General features: G+C 41.8%; 1 protein-coding gene across 7 annotated transcripts in view; it reads right to left on the bottom strand.

The window, feature by feature from the left end:
* The window catches only part of utrn (utrophin), a 630,893-nt gene that overhangs the window by 511,349 nt on the left and 94,778 nt on the right, over nucleotides 1–24,766 (bottom strand). For all 7 annotated transcript variants that reach the window (XM_078556557.1, XM_078556553.1, XM_078556558.1 and 4 more), the window contains 6 exons: nucleotides 17,352–17,429; nucleotides 13,783–13,875; nucleotides 13,253–13,425; nucleotides 8,938–9,053; nucleotides 3,051–3,214; nucleotides 1,937–2,140 (listed from right to left, as the gene is read on the bottom strand). In XM_078556557.1, the coding sequence (XP_078412683.1) occupies nucleotides 1,937–2,140; nucleotides 3,051–3,214; nucleotides 8,938–9,053; nucleotides 13,253–13,425; nucleotides 13,783–13,875; nucleotides 17,352–17,429 (828 nt within the window). The remainder of the gene's footprint in view (nucleotides 1–1,936; nucleotides 2,141–3,050; nucleotides 3,215–8,937; nucleotides 9,054–13,252; nucleotides 13,426–13,782; nucleotides 13,876–17,351; nucleotides 17,430–24,766) is intronic.

The raw sequence follows: 24,766 nt of genomic DNA, 5'->3' as shown, positions 1-24,766 counted from the left end.
CTCTCTTATCCTTCCTAAAGGGTTGTGGTCGGGACTGGACGCAATACTCCAGTTGACGCTGAACAAATGTTTTACTCAGCCTCTCACCAAAAGACAACACTCACATCCCAGGAACAGATCTACTGAAACTTCTGCTGTACCAACTCAAATGCAAGTAATCCTTCCTAAATATGGAGACCAAAACTGTGCACAGTACTCCAGGTGTGGTCTCACCAAAGTCCTATACAATTGTGGCAAGACTTCCTTATTCTCGTATTCCAATCCTCTTCTAATGAAGGTCAACGTGTTGTTTGTTTTTCCAATTGCTTGCTGTACCTGCATGCTAACTTTCTATGTTCCTTGTACAAATATACTCAAGTCTCTCTCAACATCAACATTTAGAAGTCAGACTTGAAAAAAATTCTGCTTTGCTATTCTTACAACCAAAATGAATAACCTCACACTTCCCCACAATACGCTCTATCTGCCACCTCGTTACCCTGTATCTTTTTGTAGCCTCCTCACAGTTTACATTCCCATCCAAGTTTGAATCGTCAGCAAACTTGGTTACTTTACTTTTGGTCTCTTCATTTAGATTATAAATAGATGAGGCCCCACACTGTTTTTTTCAGCAGTCCACTGATTACAGAATTGAAAACGCCCCATTTATCCTTACTCTCTGCCTCCTGTCCATTAACCAATCCTCTATCCATGTTAATATATTACCCCCAACTCCAAGAGCCCTATCTTGTGTATTAACCTTTTGTGCGGCATCTTATCAAACGCCTTTTGGAAACCCAAGCATGTGACATCTACTGGCTCCCCTTTACCTACCCAGTCAGTAAGATCCTTAAAAAACTCTAATAAATTCTTCAAACATGAATTCCCTTTTGCAAAACCATGTTGACCCTGTCTGATGATAACATGATTTTCTAAGTGCATTGTTAAGACTTCCATAATATATTCCAGCAGTTTCCTGACTATTAATGTCAGGCTAACTGGCCTGTCATTCCCTGTTTTCTGTCTTCCTTCTTTTCTCCTTGAATAGCAGTGTTATATTTGCTAAATTCCAATCCAGAATCTAGGGATTTTTGGAAAATCAAGACCAGTGCAGCCACTATCTCTGCAGCTACCGCTTTTAGAACCTTAGGCCATTAGATCCTGGGGATTTGTTGACTTCTAGTCCTTTCAGTTTCTCCAACATCTTTTCTCTGCTGACATTAATTACTTTCCTCACTCCTAATATCCCCTTGGTTACCCTCTATTTCTGGCAAGCAATTTGTGTCTTCTATTCTGAAAACAGACATAAAATATTGTTCAATGTCTCTGCCATTTCATAATTCTCCATGGTAATTTCTCCTGTCTCTCTCAAACTTAATATGGAATTCAATTGTATTATGATATCTTTTCCCCCTAGCAGATCTTTTACTTAAAGATTACTAATCAATCCTGCCTCATTACACCTCATTGCCTCCACAACATATCGTTCCTGTAAACTGTTACAAAAGCAACAGTTCTACAAACTCATCTTCCAGACTTCCTATGCCAATTTGACTTGTCCAGTCTAATGTTAAAGTCCCCCACAATTATTACATTATCTTTGTTACAAGTTGCAATTCTTTCTTGCTTAATGTTCTATGAAATCTTTAATTTTATTATTTTACCACTATTCTTTGCATGTACTTTATTAGCTAATGCACTGTAACCATTAAACTCTCTGTCCCTCCTGTCCCACTCTGCTTGCCTTTATCCAAATCACTACACTGCTCTATTGTCTCAACTTTGCACTTTAGATTTCTAAACCTCCCTTCCCCTAACCCCACTCCCCTCATTTAATTTAAAGCCCTGTACACAATCCTAGTTACAATAAATCTTAACTGTATTTTATTTTACTTCTAACAAAGATTTAGAGTACAAGACCAAGCCTGACAGTTCCTAATACAGTAGCTGTACATACCTCATGGATGTGAAACTGCTCCTTCACCTCCTCAACATCAGAGGAGATGTCATCTTGCATGTGAAGAGTGTCCTCAGCAGACAATAACCATGTTAGAACCTCCTCCAAAACTGCCTGGTAACTGTCCAAATCCACGTCCGTCTCAGGCACAGTGCTAGAAGTTTCAGCCCGAGAGCTCGGTGACTCCTTCTCGGAGGTCACATTCTAATCAAAGAATAGAAGAAGAATCATCCTTTTAACGCTAATGGTTATTCAATTTGTAAGTTAAGAACTTTAGAACATCTAACTTATCAACTGGTCCAGGGATTGATCCAAACTGGGGTCTCCAAGCCCTTTGTTTTTGTGAACTATACAGGTACGTACCTTGATGTTTCAAGGCCCACAAATAATCTACAGACATTTCAAGTCACAGACACAAGCAGATTATGGTGCTCTGATTTAGAATTTATACACAACAGTCAGTACAGCCCTTTCCAAACCTCCAGTCTCTCAAAACTCAAACAGGGCAACAGAGAAAGAATTAGCAGCAGGACTGATTTGTCTGGGCTTCTAGGGCAAGGCAGCTAAAGCTCAGGGGCCACATAAAATCCAAAGGTTGCCATTTGGACACCTCCTTTAATGTTTTCTGCTTATTAAATGCTTACTAACTCCCACCATTTTTGGTTAAAGCTAAAGTGTTATAACCAATTGCAATCAGTAATCTGTTTAATACAGTATCCACTAGGGTCAACATTTATAATGTATTTAAAATTAATAATACAGCATTTTAATGCAAAAACATTAGCATCACGATGGCCACCATTGTCTGATATTGTTTAGGAAAACCTCTTAGTCACTTTGTATCTTTTCAATGATGCTTAGATAAGAGGCAAGAAAGCCACAACAAACAAAAAGGATTCCCTAGTGTATAATCACAAGGTATATGGGCTTGTGTTCAGCAATATTGTGCATCTGCCTCAGAGCCGTACACGACATAACACAGTAGCAAAGTAAGCCCAATAATGTTGAGGGACCATATGGAACCAGTGCTCTAGTTGAGTAATTCACTAACGTCACCCCAGAACTCTCACCATTGTGTACTTCACTAGCTACATGATACCAGGCAGTTCCATACCTGCTGACGAGATAAAGGTCCCTCTGCATTTTCAACTTTGTACTGCCTTGGTAGAGTCTCCACTTCAAGGATGTCCTCCATCGTGACTTGTTGAGGAAGCACCTCAAATAAAGAGGTTACGTACATGATGATGGATTTCTTGTCAGGTAGGGAAACAGCAATATCTGGATGAAAAGTAGCATAAATCAGAAATGGAGACCTAGGCAAACACCACAGGGGTGTAAAATTAAAATGTACAGTTTGTTCAAGCCTACACATGATAACCATAGGGACCAGACCTACTTCAAAAATTCAGCATTCTGCACCTGTCCACTAATGTTTTCACCACTCTCTCTCTCTATAAAAGGCCACCTTTGAAGTGTTGCAGAAAGTGCACTCAACTGAGGGGGAGGGGGTAGTGAAGTGATTTCAAATTCACAAAGGAGTTCTATTAGTTCCACTATAAGAGCGAGAAATATGCAGCAATATCACAGGTTTCAAAACCCAAATATGCAACAGTAAGAGGATGCTTCATAAGCCAATGCTAAATCCATTCACCTGGACAATACAATTTTGCAAATCCAATTTTGAACCAGATTGAGCCAATGTATCCTGCATTCAAATCATCACATAGCTGTGATATGCAATTTCTGAAGACACGCAATTTCTGAAGACACATTTACTGTTAGAAATGATTCTTTTCTCCAACATTCAGTGAAGTTTATCAAAATACAAAGTTTAACAAAAGGACAGCAGTTGGAATACCAGCCAACACAGATTAAAAACACTAGTTTAAAAATGCCGATTTTCAATAGCAAAAAAAGTCATATATATAGCTATTTCGTCAAGTGACAATTGTGATCATATGGTTCAATCAAATGGCCCTTTGAATGAGAAAATACGATTTCAGTCAAATGTAAGACAAGGTCAATACATAATGCAGTTTGCATCACACTTTATCTCAATCTCTAACATAGTACAATGAAGCAGTCGTGCCCACATGCAGAAAGACCTGCACGACATTCAGGCTTGGGCTGGTAAGTTACAAGTAACATGCAGACCACACAAGTGCCAGGTAATGATCATCTCCAACAAAAGTGTATCTAGCTACCCCTCTTTGATAACCATTGGCATTACTGTCACCAAATCCTCCACCTACAACAGCCTGGGGTCATCATTGACCGGAAACTTAATTGGATCAGCCACATTAGAACTCTGGCTACAAAAGCAGGTCAGAGGCTGGGTATCAGCAGTGAATGACTCCCCAAAGCCTTTCCATTACCTACAAGGCACAAGTCAAGGCTGTGATGGAATACTCAGCACCATTCAAGAAAAACCTCCCAACTTGATCAGCACTCCAATCACAACCTTAAATATTCATTTCCTCCACTACTGGTGCACCATGGTTCCAGCATGTACCATCCACAAGATGCACGCACTGCAGCAACTCACCAAAGCATCTTCACTAGCACCTCCCAAGCCTGCAACCTCTACCACCTAGAAGGACAAGGGTAACAGGTGCATGAGAACATTACTATCCACAAGTCCCTGTCCAAGCCACACACCATCCTGAGTTGGAAATAGATCATCGTCACTAGGGAAAAATCGTGGAACTCGCTACCCAACAGTTCTGTGGGAGTACCTTCACCACTCCTGCAGCATTTCGAAAAGGCGGTTCACCACCACCACCTTCTCAAGGATAATTATAGACGGACAATAAATGCTGGCCTTGCTAGCGATGCCACATCCCAGGAATGGATCATTGCCAAAAAACAATGTAAATTAAATTGCTCAAGACTGAAAACAATTAGGCAAACATTTGGAATAACAAATTTAATGAATAACTGAGAATGACTAAACTCACCATGGATGAATTTAATCATCATTACTGTGACAGTTTGTGCCCCAACTGTCTGACCTTACAATGCAATTGAGCAGCCCATTTCAGAGTTGTGGGAAGCCATGAAATTGAAGGCATTCAATACAAACAATTTTAGGCTTCATGGAAGAATCACTTTGCTTTGTGCAGCCTTTTCAAAAATCCCAGGAGCATAACATTAAAACAAGTCTGGGTTTGCATGAATTTTTAGTGTTTTTAGTAACAAAGTTTCAAATTTAGGAGGTGACAATTTAAAAAAGGTTGCCACACAGTAAAAAAATGACTTCTTCATTTTCAACAGAAATTGAAATAGGGAAGAATGCAAATACTGCCAAGCAGCAGCTTTTCCACAGAAATAACTAAGCTAAGTTCCACTGACAAAGTGCACTCTTCTCAAACACAATCTCATGTACAAATTTTACAGCTTTCAATGAACAAAATAAGGCTGCTTAAGCAATAACATATGGCTAATGAGGGATATTCCAGGAGCAGTTTTATGAGCCAGCATTATAAATGTGTGGGAAATTAAGCACATTCAAGGGCTCACTGTAACCAAGCTAGGTCACTTAACCTGCTCAAAATAACTCCTGCTGATCATTACAAAGTTCTTTTACCAAGTCAAATACTAGTTTGAAAATGGTAAACAAAAAGATGCAAAATTAGAGTCAGTAATTCACGGGTACACTTCAACCCAGTACACTGCACTTACTGCTCCAGCCACCATCTCACTGCACTGAGGAAACCAAAGGTGACTGCTTTAATCGAGCATCTCCCAAAGTGACCCTGAACTCCCTATGACTCACTACTTTAAGTCTTCTTGTGATTGGTACAACTAATGGATCACACACCATCATGTTTTATGTCAGTTTTTCCAACCTTACTAAAACATATTGTTTATTTTATCATAGTTCTGGTGAGGGATGTACAAGAAAATGTAACCATCCTTTCTATTTACAGATACTGGCCTGCTATGTACTTCCAGCATTATCTGTTTTTATTCCTACAGCAATGGGTGCACCAACACCAAATGGATGGCAGTGGTTCAAGAAGGCTGTTTTTTTTTATTAATTCATGGGCTGTGGGCATCACTGGCAAGGCCAGCATTTATTGCCCATTCCTAATTATCCTTGAGAAAGTGGTGGTGAGCTGCCTTCTTAAACCGCTGCAGTGCATCCGGTGTAGGGACATCTACAGTGCTGTTAGGGAGGGAGTTCCGGTTTTGGACCAGTGACAGTAAAACAGCAGTGATATAGATCCAGTAAGGATGTTGTGTGGCTTGGAGGGGAACTTGGAGTTTGTGGACTTCCCATGCATGCACTGTCCTAATCTTCGAGGGAGTAGAGGTCATGGGTTTGGAAGGTGCTGCCAAAGGAAGTTTGGCGAGTTGTTGCAATGCAACTTGTAGATGATACTGTGCGCCCATGGTGGAGTGAATGAATGCTTAAGGTGGTGGATGGGGTGCCGATCAAGCGGTTAGCTTTGTCCTTTATGATTTCGAACTACTTGTGTTGTTAGAGCTGCAGTCATCCAGGTAAGTAGTGAGCATTCCATCACACTCCTGACTTGTGCCTTGTAGATGGTGGCCAGGCTTTGGGGAGTCAGGAGGTGAGGTACTCATTGCAGAATTCCCAGCCTCTGACCAGATCTTGCAGCCACACTATTTATATGGCTAGTCCAGTTCCGTTTCTGGCCAATGGTAACCCCCCAGGATGTTGATAGTAAGGGATTCAGTGGTGGGGGTCACCATTGACCAGAAGCTGAACTGGACCAGCCACGTAAATACTGTAGCTACAAGAGCAGGTCAGAGGTTAGGAATCCTGCAACATGTAACTCACCTCCTGACTCCCCAAAGACCATCTACAAGGCACAAGCCAGGAATGTGATGGAATACTCCCTACTTGCCTGGATGACTGTAGCTCCCATAACACTCAAGAAGCTTGACACTATCCAGGACAAAGTGGTCCTCTGGATTGGCACCACATCCACAAACATTCACTCCCTCCACCACCGACGCACAGTAGCAGCGGTATGTACCATCTCCAAGATGCATTGCAAGAATTCAACAAGGCTCCTTCGACAGCGCCTTCCCATGACAACTACCACGTAGAAGGACAAGGGCAGCAGATAGATGGGAATACCACCACCTGAAAGTTCCCCTCCAAGTCAGTCACCATCCTGACTTGGAAATATATCATCGTTCCTTCACTGCCGTTGGGTCAAAATCCTGGAACTCCCTTCCTAACAGCACTGTGGGTGTACCTACACTACATAGACCGCAGCGGTTCAAGAAGGCAACTCACCACCACCTTCTCAAGAACAACTAGGGGTAGGCAATTAACGCTGGCCCAGCCAGCGAAGCCTACATCCAGTGGATGAATAATAAAAAAAAATTGAATGTCAAGAGGGGATAGTTATTTCTCTCTTTTTGGAGATGGTCATTGATGAAGCAGCTGAAGATGGTTAGGCCTAAGATGCTGTCTTGAGGAACACTTGCAGTGATATCCTGGGGCTGAGTTGATTGGCCTCCGATAACCACCACCATAGTCGTTTGGTAGTACAGAACTTGAGTATTGCTGAAAAAAGAGACATGTCAAAGCTTTGTATCTTGCACTCGTCAGTGCACTTCGCAAGAATATCAATATAAGGGGAAAACAACAAATTGTACCTCAGATTACTCTGGAAGCGCAAGATATCTCAAAAATTTGAGCAACAGCTGAAGTTACCTGTTTCACACTGCTGCTATGCAGGAGCAACACATGTGGTATTCGCCACTAACAGGATGCTGCTGTCAAGCCAAAAAGACATTCTGCCTTTAACACAAATGAGTAACGTGGTATGTGAATTTCAGTGCCAGTGTGATGCTAGGTATGTAGGCCGTACATCCCAGAGGCTGGCGGATCATATCAAACAGAGTGCCCCAGCCGCTGTTCACAACAGACAAGGTACAGACCATACCAAACCAGCCCATACTTGCAAAAGTCAACACAGTGTCCAACATTAGATGTGATTCCACAATTGGACAACATTTGCTCAGTAATCCTCAGTATACTAAGAATTAAGCTGACAACCAATTTAAGATTGTCAGTCGGGCTCGCAGTGTGGTCGTCCATTTAAAACAGAGATGAGGTGAAATTTTTTCACTCAGAAGGTCATGAGTCTTTGAAATTTCTTCCTGAAAAGGCAGTGGAAGCAGAGTCTTTGAATATTTTTAAGGCAGAGGTGGATAGATTCTTGATAAGCAAGGGGATGATAGGTGGTCGGCAGGATGCAGATTTGAGGTTACAATCAGAGCAGGCTCGAGGGACTGAATGGTCCACTCCTGCTCTTTGTTCATTTGTGATTCCCATCTAGCTTTGTAAAATCAACTAACTTAGATACATCATTTTCTGTCTCTTTGTCCAAGTCTTTATTATAGATTGTAAATAGCTGAGGCCCCAGCACTGATCCCTGTGGCACTTCACTAGTCACAGCCTACAAACTTGAAAATGCCCTGTTTATCCCTACTCTCCATTTACTGTCTAATAACCAATCCTATATCCATGCTAATAAATTACCCCTAATTCTATGAGCCCTTATCTTGCATACTAACTTTTTGTGTGGCATCTTATCACATGCCTTTTGGAAATCTAAGCATACCACACCTACTGGTTCCCCTTTATCTACCCTTCTGGTTACATCTTCAAAAAAACTCATAATAAATTTCCTTTTGTAAAACCACATTGACTTTGTTGGATCATAGTATGATTTTCTAGGTCACTGTCTGGATTTCCTTAGTAATGGATTCCAGCATTTTCCCATCATGTACTGACTGTGGCAAATCTATTCCAAGGTCTCTGTTAATGCTCCAAATCTCCCTCCCTTGCCCCACCAACCTCTTCAGCAGCACAGTCAAGATCAGAAATACAGCAGAGCAGATGACAAATACTTCATGGCGCTGCTTAGTCTCACCCATTTATACCATTCAGAATGAATTCACTGCACTGTGTCATATAGATAAACCAGATGCACTAATACCAAACTACAGCTAACCTTCAGGGTCCAGCAGCTTTTCTATCCCCAGATGCTTTTTAGCCATGTTAAAAGCATGTTCCAGGCGTCCCAATGCAGACATCTTCATAACTTTATCCCAGCTGATCAAACCTGGTCTGGAAGAGACATGGTTTTAAAACAATGTTCAATTAGAAAACAATATGTTGTAGAGGAATAGTTTTAAGTTAGAATCAAAGTATGATGGGCAGTGCCTAGGTCTCAGTGGTCACTAAGCAACACAATACCAGCAAGGTTCCAGGCTCAGCTCCTGATCTGTACTCAATTTTGGCTACTGCTTTGAAGGAGTTACCACAATTCAGAAAAAGCACCAATCCAATCTCTCACCCCAACACAATGGCATGTGTGTGGATATCAGGAATAACAGGAATGTGCTCAGCTGTGAAGACCATGGTCAAATGACCTACAGGAACTAGTTGATGAGGTAAACAGAAGAGGAACAAACATTCCCGATAATGAATGCATCCTCCTACTATACAGTACATATATGACATGGAAACTTAGAACCGTTCAGTTGAGTGGTTATTTCAGTGATTTGTATAATTGGTTAATTGCAAGGTAGAGGAAAAAAAGAGGAAAGCAGGAAGCTGATTTCCATATTTGAGATTTAATTTGTTATTATGGTCAAGATTAGATTCTTATGACTACTAAGTGCAACAAAATGTTCACAAAGTGGGCAAGAACCATTCCCTGTTAAGATCCTTAAAAAATGTTAATTTACTGCAAATGCAGTAAGACCAGGGCCATTCTCCAACCTCTCCCCACTTTCTTACAGTTGGGGTCAATTTTGAGTGCAGGTGGAATTACCTTATCCACTGTTTAAATTCATACAAACAAAAACATAATTTCTTACAATCCCACACAACAGCATCAATGTTATGTTACAAACCAGAGGACACAGTGGAGGGGACCTTTATCCCAAACAGTTATCAAACATAATGAAAATATCATATACGAAAACAAAATACAGCGGATGCTGGGAAAAAAATTTTTTAATTCATTCATGGGATGTGGGCTTCGCTGGCTGGGCCAGCATTTATTGCCCATCCCTCGTTGCCCTTGAGAAGGCGGTGGTGAGCTGCTTTCTTGAACTGCTGCAGTCCATGTGGTGTAGGTACACCAACAGTGCTGTTAAGAAGGGAGATCCACAATTTTCACACAGCGACAGTGTAGGAATGGTGATATTTTTCCAAGTCAGGATGGTGAGTGACTTGGAGGAGAACTTCCAGGTGTGTAGTGTTCCCATCTATCTGCTGCCCTTGTCCTTCTAGGTGGTAGTGGTCATGGGTTTGGAAGGTGCTATATAAGGAGCCTTGGTGAATTCCTGCAGTGCATCTTGTAGATGGTACACACTGCTGCTACTGTGCGTCGGTGGTGGAGGGAGTGAATGTTTGTGGATGTGGTGCCAATCAAGCAGACTGCTTTGTCCTGGATGGTGACCCACTTCTTCAGTTTTGTAGGAGCTGCACTCATCCAGGCAAGTGGGGAGTATTCCATCACATTCCTGACTTGTGCCTTGTGGATGGTGGACAGGCTTTGGGGAGTCAGGAGGTGAGTTACTCGTCGCACGATTCCTAGTCTCTAACCTGCTCTTGTAGCCACAGTATTTATATGGCTAGTCCAGTTCAGTTTCTGGTCAATGGTAACCCCCAGGATGTTGAAAGTGGGGGATTCAGTGATGGTAATGCCATCAAGGGCGATGGTTGGATTCTCTCTTGTTGGAGATGGTCATTGCCTGACACTTGTGTGACGTGAATGTTACTTGCCACTTGTCAGCCCAAACCTGTATATTGTCCAGGTCTTGCTGCATTTGGACATGGACTGCTTAAGTACCTGAGTCGTCGCAAATGGTGCTGAACATTTTGCAATCATCAGCGAACATTCCCACTTCTGACCTTATGATGGAAGGAAGGTCATTGATGAAGCAGCTGAAGATGGTTGGGCCGAGGACACTACCCTGAGGAACTCCTGCGGTTATGTCCTGGAGTTGAGATGATTGACCTCCAACAACTACAACCATCTTCCTTTGTGCTTGGTATGACTCCAACCTGTGGAGAGAGTTTTCTCTCTGATTCCCATTGACTTCAGTTTTGCTAGGGCTCCTTGATGCCACACACAGTCAAATACGGCTTTGATGTCAAGGGCAGTCATTCTCACCTCACCTCGGAGTTCAGCTCGTTTGTCCATGTTTGAACCAAGGCTGTAATGAAGTCAGGAGCTGAGTGGCCCTGGCAGAACCCAAACTGGGCATCAGTGAGCAGGTTATTGTTAAGCAAGTGCTGCTTGATAGCACTGTTGGTCACCCCTTCCATTACTTTACTGATGATCGAGAGTAGACTGATGGGGCGGTAATTAGCCGGGTTGGATTTGTCCTGCTCTTTGTCTACAGGACATAGCTGGGCAATTTTCCACGTGGCCTGGTAGATGCCAGTGTTGTAGCTATACTGAAACAGCTTGGCTAGGGGCGCGGCAAGTTCTGGAGCACAAGTCTTGAGTACTATTGCCAGAATATTATCAGGGACCCTAGCCTTTGCAGTATCCAGTGCCTTCAGCCTTTTCTTGATATCACGTGGAGTGAATCGAATTGGCTGAAGACTGGCATCTGTGATGCTAGGGACCTCTGGAGGAGGCCAAGATGGATCATCCACTCAGCACTTCTGGCTAAAGATTGTTGTGAATGCTTCAGTCTAATCTCTCAGATTTAATTTTGCAATCCTCCATAATTTGACCGGAACAAGGGAAATGAATACTGAATCTCTCAGACTCCAGTAAAGCTGTCAAACATATATTTTAAAAAAGCACAAAATATGTTTGCATTTTAGTTGAATATCTTGCAGTGTCTGCCTAAGAACAAATTAATTTCAAAAAAACACAGGATAAACTGTGAGATGTTCTTTCATCTAAGAACAACGCTAACAATAAACATTTGGATATCCAGGCCTTCCTGAATTATACTAGCTGATCTGCATCAGCCAGACTGGGTCATTTTTCAACTCAACCTGGTTTTAACACTTTATGAACCACGCTGAAAAAATAATGACAGCCCAGCCAAAAACTTTACAATTCTGTCATGAGGAAAACATAATACATTAGAATTCTGAAATACTGTAATTGCAGACCAAATTGAATTTTAGTTTAAATCACATTTGCAGAAATTCCATATTTTTCATGCCTTGTATTTTTTAAACCAAGTCTTCAGCATACCATCTGATTCTCTAAGTTTAAAACAACAACAACTTACATTGACATAGCACCTTTAACATAAACATTCCAAGGAACTTCACAGCAGCATTATAAAACAAAGTATGGCACTGAGCCACATAAGGGGATATATCTTGATTAAAGAGGTAGATTTTAAGAAGTGCCTTAAAGGGGAAAGGGGAGGCAGGGAGGTGTAGGGAGGGAATTCTAGAGCTTGGGGCCCAGGCAACTGAAGGCACAGCCACCAATCGTGGAGCAATTATATTTGGGAATGCCCAAGAGGCCAGAATTAGAGAAGCTCAGAAATCTCAAAGGGTTGTGGAGTTGAAGGAGATCAGAGATAGGAAGGGGCAAAGCCATGGAGGGAATAGAAAACATGGGAGAATTTTGAAATACTTGACCACAAACCAATGTAGGTCAGCAAGCACAGAGATGATGGGGGAATGGTAATTGCTGACAGTGAAGACATGAGGAGCAGAGTTTTGGATGGCCCCAAGGTTCTGGAGGGTAGAATGTGGGAGACCTGCCGGGAGTGCATTAGAATAGTCGAGTCCAGAGGTAATGAAGGCATGGATGAGGGTTTCAGCAGCAGATGAGCTGAGACAGGGGTAAAGTTGGGCGATGTTACTGAGGTGGAAATAGGCGGTCGTAGAGATGGTGCAAATGAGGTCAGAAGCTCATCTCGGGATCACATGGGACACCAAGGTTGTGAACAGACTGGTTCAATCTCAGACTATTGTCGGAAGAGGGATGAAGTTGGTAGTTAGGAAACAGAGTTTGGAGTGGGGATCAAAAACAGTCTTCCCAATATTTAACTTGAGGAAATTTCTGCTCATCCACTGCTGGATGTCAGATAACAGTTTATAATTTAGCAACAGTGGAGAAGTCAAAAGACATGGTGGTGAGGTAGAGATGTGTGTTGCCAGCGTACATGCAAAAACTAATACTGTGTCTTCAGTTGATGACTCCACGCAGCAATGGATTGGAAGGTTATACTTTCAACCAGTTATCATTTGGTGTCACAGATATCTAAAATTTTCTAATACACGATGTATGCTAAAACACATCTACTTGCCTAATTATGCCTGATACCTACTTATGCCTATGAAGAATGGCATTGAAAGCAAGTCCATCAGCCCAGCTGGTTGTAAAATTCAAAACATTAACTTGTTTGTAAGGTCGGGTTGACTGACGGACCCAGCTCAGCAGAATCTTCTCACTGTTGGTCTGTTGCAAATCTGACATTATAGCTTTCATTATATCCTTGACCTGTATCAAAGTATAATATAATTAGTCAGATTAAAATAATTTACAATGAGGATTAAAGTTAAACCACAATCTCTGGCAGAAGCTAGGGAAAGAAGAAAAATGTTTGCAGATGGCTCAGCCATTAGGTGCACATTTCTCTTAGGAACCATCTTACCCACCCTAACTGCTGCCCGTTAATTAAGGATGCTTCAGTCACTATTACCTTCACTGCACTAGATAGTGATCATGTCATATGTGTGAAGGAGTCGCTTGTTAAAATGTATTTGATAGCTTCCTTACTTTCGGTTGTAAAAGTTGCATCAGAACCCTTCAGTAGATGAACCAGCAAATGGGCTGAGCTGGTAACTGTTTACTCACCTGCCAATGTAGAATAATACTCCAAATAAGCCCAAGTGTCAGTTTATGGTTTCCATCCACAATATCAGTTCCACCGATATTTACCAGTTCCACCTGGAGAAGGAAAGAAACAGGAATAACTTTTACATCACAACAGAAACTAAAATCTTTTAAGATTCACCAAGTTCTACATCTATCTCAAAAGTTAATCTCAAAAGGGAAAAGCACTGTATCCATTATAAGTTCATCTCAAAGGAGAGGTACCATATTATACTGTATAGCTTAACTTTCAGAGAAAATAGTGTCACCTTATGATATGAAATGAACCAACAGAACACATTCAATTTCTTCCACACCCTTCTCAACATGAAGTTTTGAATATTGAATTAAGATGGTGAGAAGCAAAGCAGATCAAGGGTCTGCAGTGAGGAGTCATACATAATGCAAAGAATACCATTGTGGTGTGGGAGATGGGACATCACTGCAGGAGTTCCTTCAGGTGCCATGCTTAGCTCAGCCACCTTTCGCTGTTTCTTTAAGAATTTCCCTAGTTCATTAAGTCAGGAGTAGAGCTGTTCATTGACAATTCTACAGTGTACAATCCCATTCACAACTCCGTTATGATGTGGCAGATGATGTGTGTCAGGCGGATCGAATCGACGAGGGAAACTTGATCACGCAGTCACAGCTGTTTTGCAATTTGTATTTTATTTTGAGATGCGTGTCTTAAATTGAGAAGTAATAAGACTACTGAGGCTTCAGAGGTTTTTAGAAAACGGACTTAAACATTTATTAAAAAAAGAAAAGATTTCAAGCACATACATAAGTCTACAAATTACTATAATAACAACTCCTAAAACCCCTAATTAATCTTGCTCCCAGTTACCCCGCCATTAAGGCAACAGTAAAAACAAAATAAATAGACTCAGACAAAGCAACACAATACCCTGGACAGTCGCATTCAAAATGAGTATTCTCAGCTTCGGTTCCTATAGACAGCAACTTGATGTACAGAGGCTTTTCACACTTGTGCTAGATCTTAGAATTCCTTCTCCTCTTACACAGCCTCATCTCCTTTATACATATTTCTCCCATTTCAATGCAAATTCCATTGTTCTATGTCTTTGCAACTTTACTTTTCTCATAATATAAATCTTTCATAATACTAATTTTATCAGTAACCTTTGGGAAAAATAAACACACTGTTTGGCTTAGCTTCTTCTGGCTAGGTGTAACATCTTATCATCTCTTTGAAATTCAGACTAACCTAATTTATCTAAAGATGCAAATTTTCCTTACATCTCACATTCTAAAACTTCAGCCATGTTCACATATTTAGCATTTCAAAACTAGCTTCTTTTTGATGACTCAAAAGCCTCCAGACCAGCTGTCTCCAATTCAATTAAGTCTCTCTCACACACACACACACACACACACACACACACACACACACACAAAAACTAATCCAAACCCCACTATTAACTCACTTATACAATAAATCAGAATATTATGAAAATTATTATATTTTCATGACAATTCCCCCAATAATGAAATAGCCAATGCCATCCAACAGCAAGACCAGGATAACATCCCAGCATGAGTTTAGAGTCATGTCATATAGGTGTCTGGTATTGACCACCTTGAATAATGGAAGGCAATGTTGTTTATTAATTCTTGACCTTCAGTGTAACCACTATCACCAAGTTTCTGCATAATAACTAGAATGAGCATAATATATTTTAAATATTCACAAAGTTCATTTTCCTTCTAAAATACTGTCATTATAATCCATTTCTGATTTTCTTCTCAACAGGTAATTTGAAACGTTTCTTAGTGTCTAATTCTGTTGCTACCTCTGACTTATGCTATATTTTCTCTTTATTCAGGAAAAAATACATGCACCTGGTAAAATCACTGTACGGCTTGACGGTAATTAAGAATTTGGCTTGGTCAGTAAACATGCTCAGATACAGGGGAAAATAATCGCGCAACAAATTGTGCAATTTGATATCAAATACAAAAAATAATCATCCACATTTTCACTCAAAGTATTTAAAGCGGACAGGATTTTTAAAAATTCCTTAAAACACTCCCCGAACCTGTGCTAAATCAACAATTATAATTTATGAAGCAGAAGGGATTAAGAGTTTGATGAAAAAAAACGCTAATGGGTAATCCTTTAGCTGTAACATTAAGTCACTCAACTCTCAGAAGCTCACACTAAGAGTTACTTGCTGGAATTGGTCTTTCCCAGAATTTTTTCTTTTAAGGGATGAGAGCTGCAGGAGACGGAAGAGGAAGGTAGGTCCCTGCAACAAGCAATCACACTTCCTGATGGACCATGTGACAATATGACAATACCCCTTCCTCATCCAAAACAGAACAAAGGGGAAGAGGAAGAGAGCAAAATTTGAGAGCTGTAGTATTGCAAAATTGTGTAGTGTTTTTGCATAAAAATTCACAATAACACGAGAAATAGAAGCAGGAGTAGACCACATGGCCTATCGAGCCTGCTCCACCATTCAATACAATCATGGCTGATCTTGGGCTTCAACTCCATTTTCCTGCCCACTCCCCTTATCCTTCAATTCCCTGAGAGCCCAAAAATCTGACATTTGAATTTGAATGCTGTTCAGACAATATAAAATGTCTATAAAAACATCTGGCTGGCATGTGTAAATTTTCAACATATAAGTTCCCAAACATAAGGCTAAAGGTAAATTTGTGGACACAAATAAAAACAGCAAATGCTGAAAAAAATCAGCAGGTCTGACAGCATCTGAGAAGAGAGAAACAGAGTTAACGTTTCGAGTCCGTACCATTCTTCTTCAGAGCCATGGACACACACTTCAGATTTGTGAACACATTTGTTACTTTTAGTTCATGACCGTAGGTGCAATTCAATGCTTGCAACCATAACGCAACATCAAGCTTCAAGTTGCACATGATCATTTTCTATTGCAAGTATCATTTTACACACAATCACATTTTAAATGAAGCAGATTATTCATTGAAAAATTGAAAAAAATTACAGCTTTTGCCAGAGTAAAACTTTAGTAATCTGGTTTAAACGTGAACAGTACATTGCAAAAAGCTGACTGCTTTCATGTCAAAATTTACCTTGCACTTGGTGTGCCCTGAACCCTGTAACCTAAATGGACTAAAGACATCCAAACTTCTGTGTTCATGGGCTACGTGTGCATCATAGAGCATCAGGAGACCCATTAAAATTTAAATCCATCTTCCTAGCGATTTACATATATTTCAAGTTGCTGACACGAATAAATCTTGACGTTCCAATTTACGATTAATCTGCCAATTTAGCCACAATGCTAAGAACTATCCTTTTCAAATTTCCTGAGACAACAATGGTCAAATAACATAAGAAATAAATAGAAATTGAACTCAGTTGCTTGGACTCCGAGTTGAGAGACCACAAGTTGGACACCCCTGCATTAGACCATGTAAAAAGGCAAATCTCAAAGTTACCTTGTCCTGAAAAAAGTACATCATACGAAATGCATCCAAAATTTGAAAGATTAATAAGGATGCATCATGAAGGCAAAGATTAGATATTTAAACCAACTCACATTATTCTGCTGTAGCACATGCAATGCTCGGGTGACATTGTTGAGAGCATGTACCCTACTGGTGCCACGTTCTTTGGTCTGTTGGAGGAAAAAAGTACATCTTAAAAAGGAAACATAGCAAATTATAGTGGAAGCAATGAAAGGAATTAGCTAAATTGCAAATTAAAGTCACTCAATAAGCTGTGAATCCAAACTTGTTTCTGTAGTTATAACAGAGAAAGGGGCACGTGGACACCAGGCTATGACTTAATGAGGCGTAGATTGAGTGAAGAGTTGGGAACTTGGTTCATATGGGAATTTCTGATAAGCTTTTCTTAACTTTAAATTTAGATTAATAGTTAGGTTCTTAATTTCAAATATTGTTAGTTGAATAGCCAAGTTAAACAGGGAGCTGCCTGAAATGGCAATTATCTGTTAATCAGCTGAAAGTAGTTGCCCTTAATAGGTGTTAATTACTGTAACAGAAAGCTGAGCTAGCCATCTGAGTCATCTGAAGCTCCATATAAACAGAGCGGTTTGAGAACCACATACAGAAAGGGAACACCAGATTATGTTTAAGTGAGGAATTGGGAATTTAGTGCACAGAGGGAAAGAGATACTCCTTTTTCTACAACCTCCAGTGGATGGTGAATTTCTTTCCTTGTCTCTAAGCTAGGTGAGAGCAATGTTCTATTACTTTATCTATGTAAATTACTAACCAATTGACTAAATAAATAAAGTTGGACAAAAATGGCAGGGTTGGTTGTGTGCTGTGACTGCAGCATGTGGGAATCTGTGGAATGCACTGCAATCCTGGACAACCATTTTTGCAGAAAGTGTTTGCAGCCTAGATAACTTTGGCTCCAAGTTGCGGATATTGTGGGGCATCAGGGAAGGGGAGAGTTACCTGGACACTTTGTTTCAGGAGGCAGTCACTCCCCTTAAGTTAGACAGAACCTTAGAGTTAGTCAGGGACAGGAGCATGTGACTGTGAGTAAGTAGGTAAGAGGGACCAGCATGTAGTGATGGAGCAACCTCAGCCCCTGACTTTGTCCGACAGGTCTGAGGTGTTTGCTACCTATGTGGCTGAGGAGAAGGACTACAAAGTGGCTGAGAAGGACTACAACATGGCTGAGCAGACTGACCATGGCACCGTGGTGAAGGATGCCATTCAAGTGGGGGGAGCGAAGAGGAATGTGGTAGTGATAGGAGATAGTATAGTCAGGGGGTAGATACTATTCTCTGCAGTTGAGAGTGAGAGTCCAGATGGCTGTGTTGCCTGCCCGGTGCCAGGGTTCGTGATATCTGCTCAAAGCTGGAGAAGAACTTGCATGTGGGAGAGGGAGGATCCAGTGGTGATGTCCATGTGGGTACCAATGACATAGGTAAGATTAGGAAAGAGGTTCTGCATAGAAAGTATGAGGTAGGCACTAAATTAAAAAGCAGAACTGCAAAGGTGGTAATATCTGGACTACTACCTGAGCGACATGCAAATTAGTGTGGGGTAAATAACATTAGAGAGCTGAATATGTGGTTCAAAGATTGGTGTGGGACTAATGGGTTTCAACTGGCACCAGTACTGGGAAAAACGGGACCTATACCATTGGGAGGGTCTACATTTCAACCGTGCTGGGGCCAATATTCCAGTGAGCTGTGTTTTTTTTATTATTTGTGCATGGGATGTGGGCATTGCTAGCTAAGCCAGCATTTATTGTCCATCCCTAATTACCCTTTAGAAGGTGGTGGTGAGCTGCCTTCTTGAACAGCGACAGTCCACAGTGCTGTTAGGGAGAGAGTTCCAGGATTTTCACCCAGCGACAGTGAAAGAACGGCAATATATTCCCAAATCAGGATGGTGAGTGACTTGGAGGGGAACTTCCACATGGTGGTGTTCCCATCTGTCTCCTACCCTTGTCCAATCTAGAAAGAAGTGGTCGTGGGTTGGAAGGTATTGTCTAAGGGGTATTTGGTGAGTTCTTGCATTGTCCCTTGTAGGTGGTACACACTGCTGCTACTATGCATCATGGTGGAGGAAGTGAATGTTTGTGGATGCGGCGCCATTCAAGCAGGCTGCTTTGTCCTGGGTGGTGTCAAGCTTCTTGAGTGTTGTGGGAGCTGCACTCATCCAGGCAAGTGGGGAGTATTCCTTCACACTCCTAACTTGTGCCTTGTAGATGGTGGACAGGCTTTGGGAAGTCAGGAGATGAGTTACTCATCGCATGATTCCTAGCCTCTGACCTGCTCTTGTAGCCACCATATTTATATGGCTAGTCCAGTTCAGTTTCTGGTCAATGGATGTTGATCATGGGGGATTCAGCAATGGTAATGCCATTGAATGTCATGGGATGATGGTTAGATTCTCTTATTGGAGATGGTCATTGCCTGGCACTTGTTTGGCATGAATGTTACTTGCCACTTGTCAGCCTAAGCCTGGATATTGTCCAGGTTTTGCTGCATTTGGACATGGACTGCTTCAGTATCTGAGGAGTCGCGAATGGTGTTGAACATTGTGCAATCATCAGCGAACATCCCCATTTCTGACCTTATGATGGAAGGAAGGTCATTGAAGCAGCTGAAGATGGTTAGGTCTAGGACACTACCCTGAGGAACTCCTGCAGTGATTTCCTGGCGCTGAGATGACTGACCTCCAACAACCACAACCATCTTCCTTTGTGCTAGGTATGACGCCAATCAGAGGAGCATTTTCCCCTGATTCGCATTGACTCCAGTTTTGCTATGGCTCCTTGATGCCACACTCGTTCAAATGCTGCATTGATGTAAAAGGCAGTCACTTTCACCTCACCTCTGAAGTTCAGCTCTTTTGTCCATGTTTGAACCAAGGCTGTAAAGAGGTCAGGTGCAGAGCGACCCTGACGGAACCCAAACTGAGCGTCAGTGAGCAGGTTATTGCTAAGCAAGTGCCACTTGATAGCACTGACTATGACCCATTCCATCACTTTACTGATGATCAAGAGTAGACTGAGGGGGTGGTAATTGGTCGGGTTGGATTTGTCCTGCTTTTTGTGGACAGGGTATTACCTGGGCAATTTTCCAAATTGCTGGGCGGATGCAATGTTGTAGCTGTACAGGAACAGCTTGGCTAGGGGTGCAACAAGTACTGGAGCACAAGCCTCCAATACTAATATCGGAATGTTGTCATGGCCCATAGTCTTTGCAGTATCCAATGCCTTCAGCCATTTCTTGATATCACATGGTGTGAATTGAATTGGTTGAAAACTGGCATCTGTGATGCTCTGATCTCAGCAGGAGGCCAAAGTGGATCACCCACTCAGCTGTAGATTGTTGCAAATGCTTCAGCTTTATCTTCTGCACTACTTTAAAATAAAAACAGAAGATGCCGGAAAAACTCAACAGGTCTGGCAGCATCTGTAGAGAGTATAATAGTTAACGTTTTGAGTCTGTCCGACTCTACAGAGGTAGAAATGTGATGGCTTTTAAATAGCTCTGAAGAGGAGACATACAGGCTCCAAATATTAACTGTTTCTCTCCCCACAGATGCTGCCAGACCTGCTGACTTTTTCCAGCATTTTCTGTCTTTATTTCAGATTTCCAGCCTCTGTAATATTTTGCTTTTATCTTTTGCACTGATGTACTAAGCCCCCACATCACTGACAATGGGGATATTTTTTGGAGCCTCCTCCTTCAGTGAGTTGTTTAATTGTCCACCACCATTCACGACTGGATGTGGCAGAACTTGGATCTGACATGTTGGCAGTGGAAGTGCTTCACTCTATCACTTGCTGCTTATGCTGTTGGGCATGCAAGTAGGCCTGTGTTGTAGCTTCACACCTCATTTTTAGGTATGCCTGGTGCTGCCCCTGGCATGCCCTCCTGCACTCTTCTTTGAACTAGGGTTGATTCCCCCAGCTTGACGGTAATGGTGGAGTGGGGGATATGCCGGGCCATGAGGTTACAGATTGTGGCTGAATACAGTTCTGCTGCTGCTGATGGCCCACTGCGCCTCATTGCCCAGTCTTGAGTTGCTAGATCTTTCTGAAATCTATCCCTTTTAGCACGGTAGTAATGGCACACAACATGATTGAGGGTATCCTCAACGTGAAGATGAGACTTTGTTTCCACAAGGACTATGAGGTGGTCACTGCTACCGATACTGCCATGGACAGATGCATCTGTGGCAGGCAGGTTGGTGAGGATGAGGGCAAGTATGTTTTTCCCTCACCATCTGCCACAGATCCAGTCTAGCAGCTATGTCCTTTAGGACTTGGTCTGTAGTGGTGCTACTGAGCCACTCTTGGTGATGGACATTGAAGTCCCCCACCTTGAGTATAGTCTGCACCCCAGTGCTTCCTCCAGGTGGTATTCAACATGGAGGAATACCCATTCATCAGCTGTAGGGGGATGGTACATGGTAATCAGCAGGAGGTTTCCTTGCCCATGTTTGATCTGATGCTATGAGACTTCATGGAGTCTGGAGTCGATGTTGAGGACACCCAGGGCAACTCCCTCCAGACTGTGTACCACTGTGCTGCCACCTCTGCAGGAATGGTGTTTGTGGTGTCTGGGACATTGTTTGTAAGTATGAGTATGTCAGGCTGTTGCTTGACTAGGCCCCAGATGTTGGTCTGGAGGACTTCTCAGAGTTGACAAGGCTGAGTTTGCCATTGTCGTTTCTGGTGCCTAGGTTGATGCCAGGTGGTCCATCTGGTTCCATTCCTTATTGAATTTCTAACAATTTAATACAACGGAGTGGCTTGCTAGGCCATTTCCGAGTCAACCACATTGCTGTAGATCTGGAGTCACATGTAGGCCAGACCAGGTAAGAATGATAGATTTCCTTCCCTAAAAGACATTAATGAACCATATAGGTTTTTACAACACTCGACAATGGTTTCATGGTCATCAGCAGACTTTTAATTCCAGATTTCACCAGATTCCAGATGTTAAATTCAAATTTCACCATCTGCCGTGGTGGGATTCGAACTCCCCAAAGCATTACCCTGGGTCTCTGAATTACTAGTCCAGTAACAATACCGCTACACCACCATGTCCCCCTTTAACTAGGGAAGTAAAGAGGGCTTTAAACTGTGGTGAGACCGCACCTGGAAAAGCATGTGCAGTTTTGGTCTCCTTACCCAAGGAAAGATACTCTTACCACAGAGGGAGTGCAAAGAAGGTTCACTAAATTAATTCCTGGGGTGGAGGGATTGTCCTATGACTGGATTAAATTGACTGGTCCTTTATTCTCAGGAGTTCAAAAGAATGAGCGGTGATCTCATTCAAACATATAAAATTCTCACAGGACTCGACAGGGTAGATGCAGGAAGAATGTTTCCCTTGGTTTTGGGTGGGGTCTAGAACCAGGGGACACAGTCTCAGTCCTAATGGCCTGCCCCTTATTCTGAGATGAGAAGGGATTTCTTCACTCAGAGGGTGGTGAATCTTTGGAATTCTCTGCCCTAGAGGGCTGTGGAGGCTTAGTCGTTTGAATAAGTTCAAGACAGAGATCAATAGATTTGTATATATTCAAAGCATCAAGGGATACGGGGATAGTGCAGGAAAATGGTGTTCAAGTAGATGATCAGCCATGATCTCATTGAAAGGCGGAGCAAGCTCGAAGGGGTGAATGGCCTACTCCTGTTTCTTATGTTCCTATAATACAGGAATACAAACAACACTGTTCAATGTGTAAACTGTAAACATGTAGTAGTTACTTAACATTCCTTAATACAATCAAATCCAGTAAAAACAGCTCACGTGCTTCACCAAGAGTTAAAACACATGCATGGATCAGAACTTTTCCCTGCTTTAGCCATGCAACTGTTTCCATGGTTTTGCTTTAAATTCACTCTAACAATCTAGAACAAGTACTGAATCTGAGGTGATGGTAATCACACACACCACCTGGTTTGGAAAACTGTTTATTCCTTTCATACCAATAAAAACAAGGGTCAAGGCACTCAATGTTTGTCATACTGATACATATGGACGGGGGGAGAGAAACAAGCAACCTTAATAGAAAATATACAGGTACATTAAGCATAAACATACGAGTGAAGCTGCAGGGAGAAAAAAAGCCCAACAGCCAAAACTGTGGCAAAGGAAAGCAGACACCTAGATAATTCAAACGAGCACACTGAATATAGAGATGAACCATCTTCAAACGGAATTTCCAAACTTATTTAAAAAAACTCAAATCCAATGTCAACTGCAGAACCTCCTCTGGAAAGCCAACAGCTGGAAGAAAACGAACGCTAACCTCCTAAACTTGCTCAGAGGGAAATAAAATGCACGTGCACTGATAGAGGACATAAGACAGACTGCTGCCACAATCTACTCTTCTAAGGCCAATTTGACTGACTCCTTTAAGTCTGCATAAACCTTGAAGTTGATGCCCTATAGAGTGTTTCTATCTACAGTGGCTTTTAGGTAACACCATTGCAGCAAAGCTGCAATGACGCAGGGGTGATCCAACAGACTGAATGGTGGATGAAGCAGGGGCCTGCACCGTTCCACAGACTAAATTCCTATTCTTCAGACAATCGTGGGAATGCTCCTCTGGTGCCTCAGAGGCAGGAAGAATAGACCAGCAGCACTCACTTGTGTAAACCTGAACATGAAGAATGCTGCCTGAGACAGAGGGCTATCAACCCTGACAGAACTGAATCCCAGCAAGAGACAGCACTTTCAGCACTGGAGACAAGGAAAATAACTGAATGGACAAAAAAATAATTAAGAGTGGAAAAGTGAACAAACATTGAACCTGTCCCAATTCATGGCACTATCAGCATCACATTGGTCTTAGCAGAGAGAATCAGCCCAGGAACTACTTTTTCTAACAGGGAGCCTGTCAAAAATCATTCCATAATGAACTTTCTTGAGGGTTAATCAGCCACAAGGGGGAAAAAAACAAATCTCAATGTAACTGGTGATTACTTTAAACAGTAAAAGCAAAAAACTGCAGATGCTGGAAATCCAAAACAAAAATACCTGGAAGAACTCAGGTCTGACAGCATCTGCGGAGAAGAATACCGTTAATGTTTCGAGTCTGTATGACTCTTCAACAGAACTAAGGAAAAATAGAAAAGAGGTGAAATATAAGCTGGTTGGGGGGGTGGGGGGACAGGTAGAGCTGGATAGAGGGCTAGTGATAGGTGGAGATAATCAAAAGATGTCATAGACAAAAGGACAAAGGTGTTGAAGTTGGTGATATTATCTAAGGAATGACATGTGATTTCTATTTAGAACTGCAGGAGGAGTAGTAGTGCAACTTTCGTGGACTCAGAACCCAGGAGCAAGGTTATTACTGCTGGCGCAAAATGCCTTTGATATAAACACACACATTTTAAAATCCTCTGTACAAATGTAATTATTAACTTTAAAAATCCTCTTGAGCAGTCTAAAGGCATCCCATACCTTTCAACTTTAATATAACCAGGCAATGATTATTGGTACTT

This window comes from Cetorhinus maximus, chromosome 14, assembly GCF_964194155.1.
Source record: "Cetorhinus maximus chromosome 14, sCetMax3.hap1.1, whole genome shotgun sequence".
NCBI classification, from domain to species: domain Eukaryota; kingdom Metazoa; phylum Chordata; class Chondrichthyes; order Lamniformes; family Cetorhinidae; genus Cetorhinus; species Cetorhinus maximus.
The sequence above is the reverse complement of the archived record's forward strand: the minus strand, read 5'-3'. Positions and strand labels throughout refer to the sequence as shown.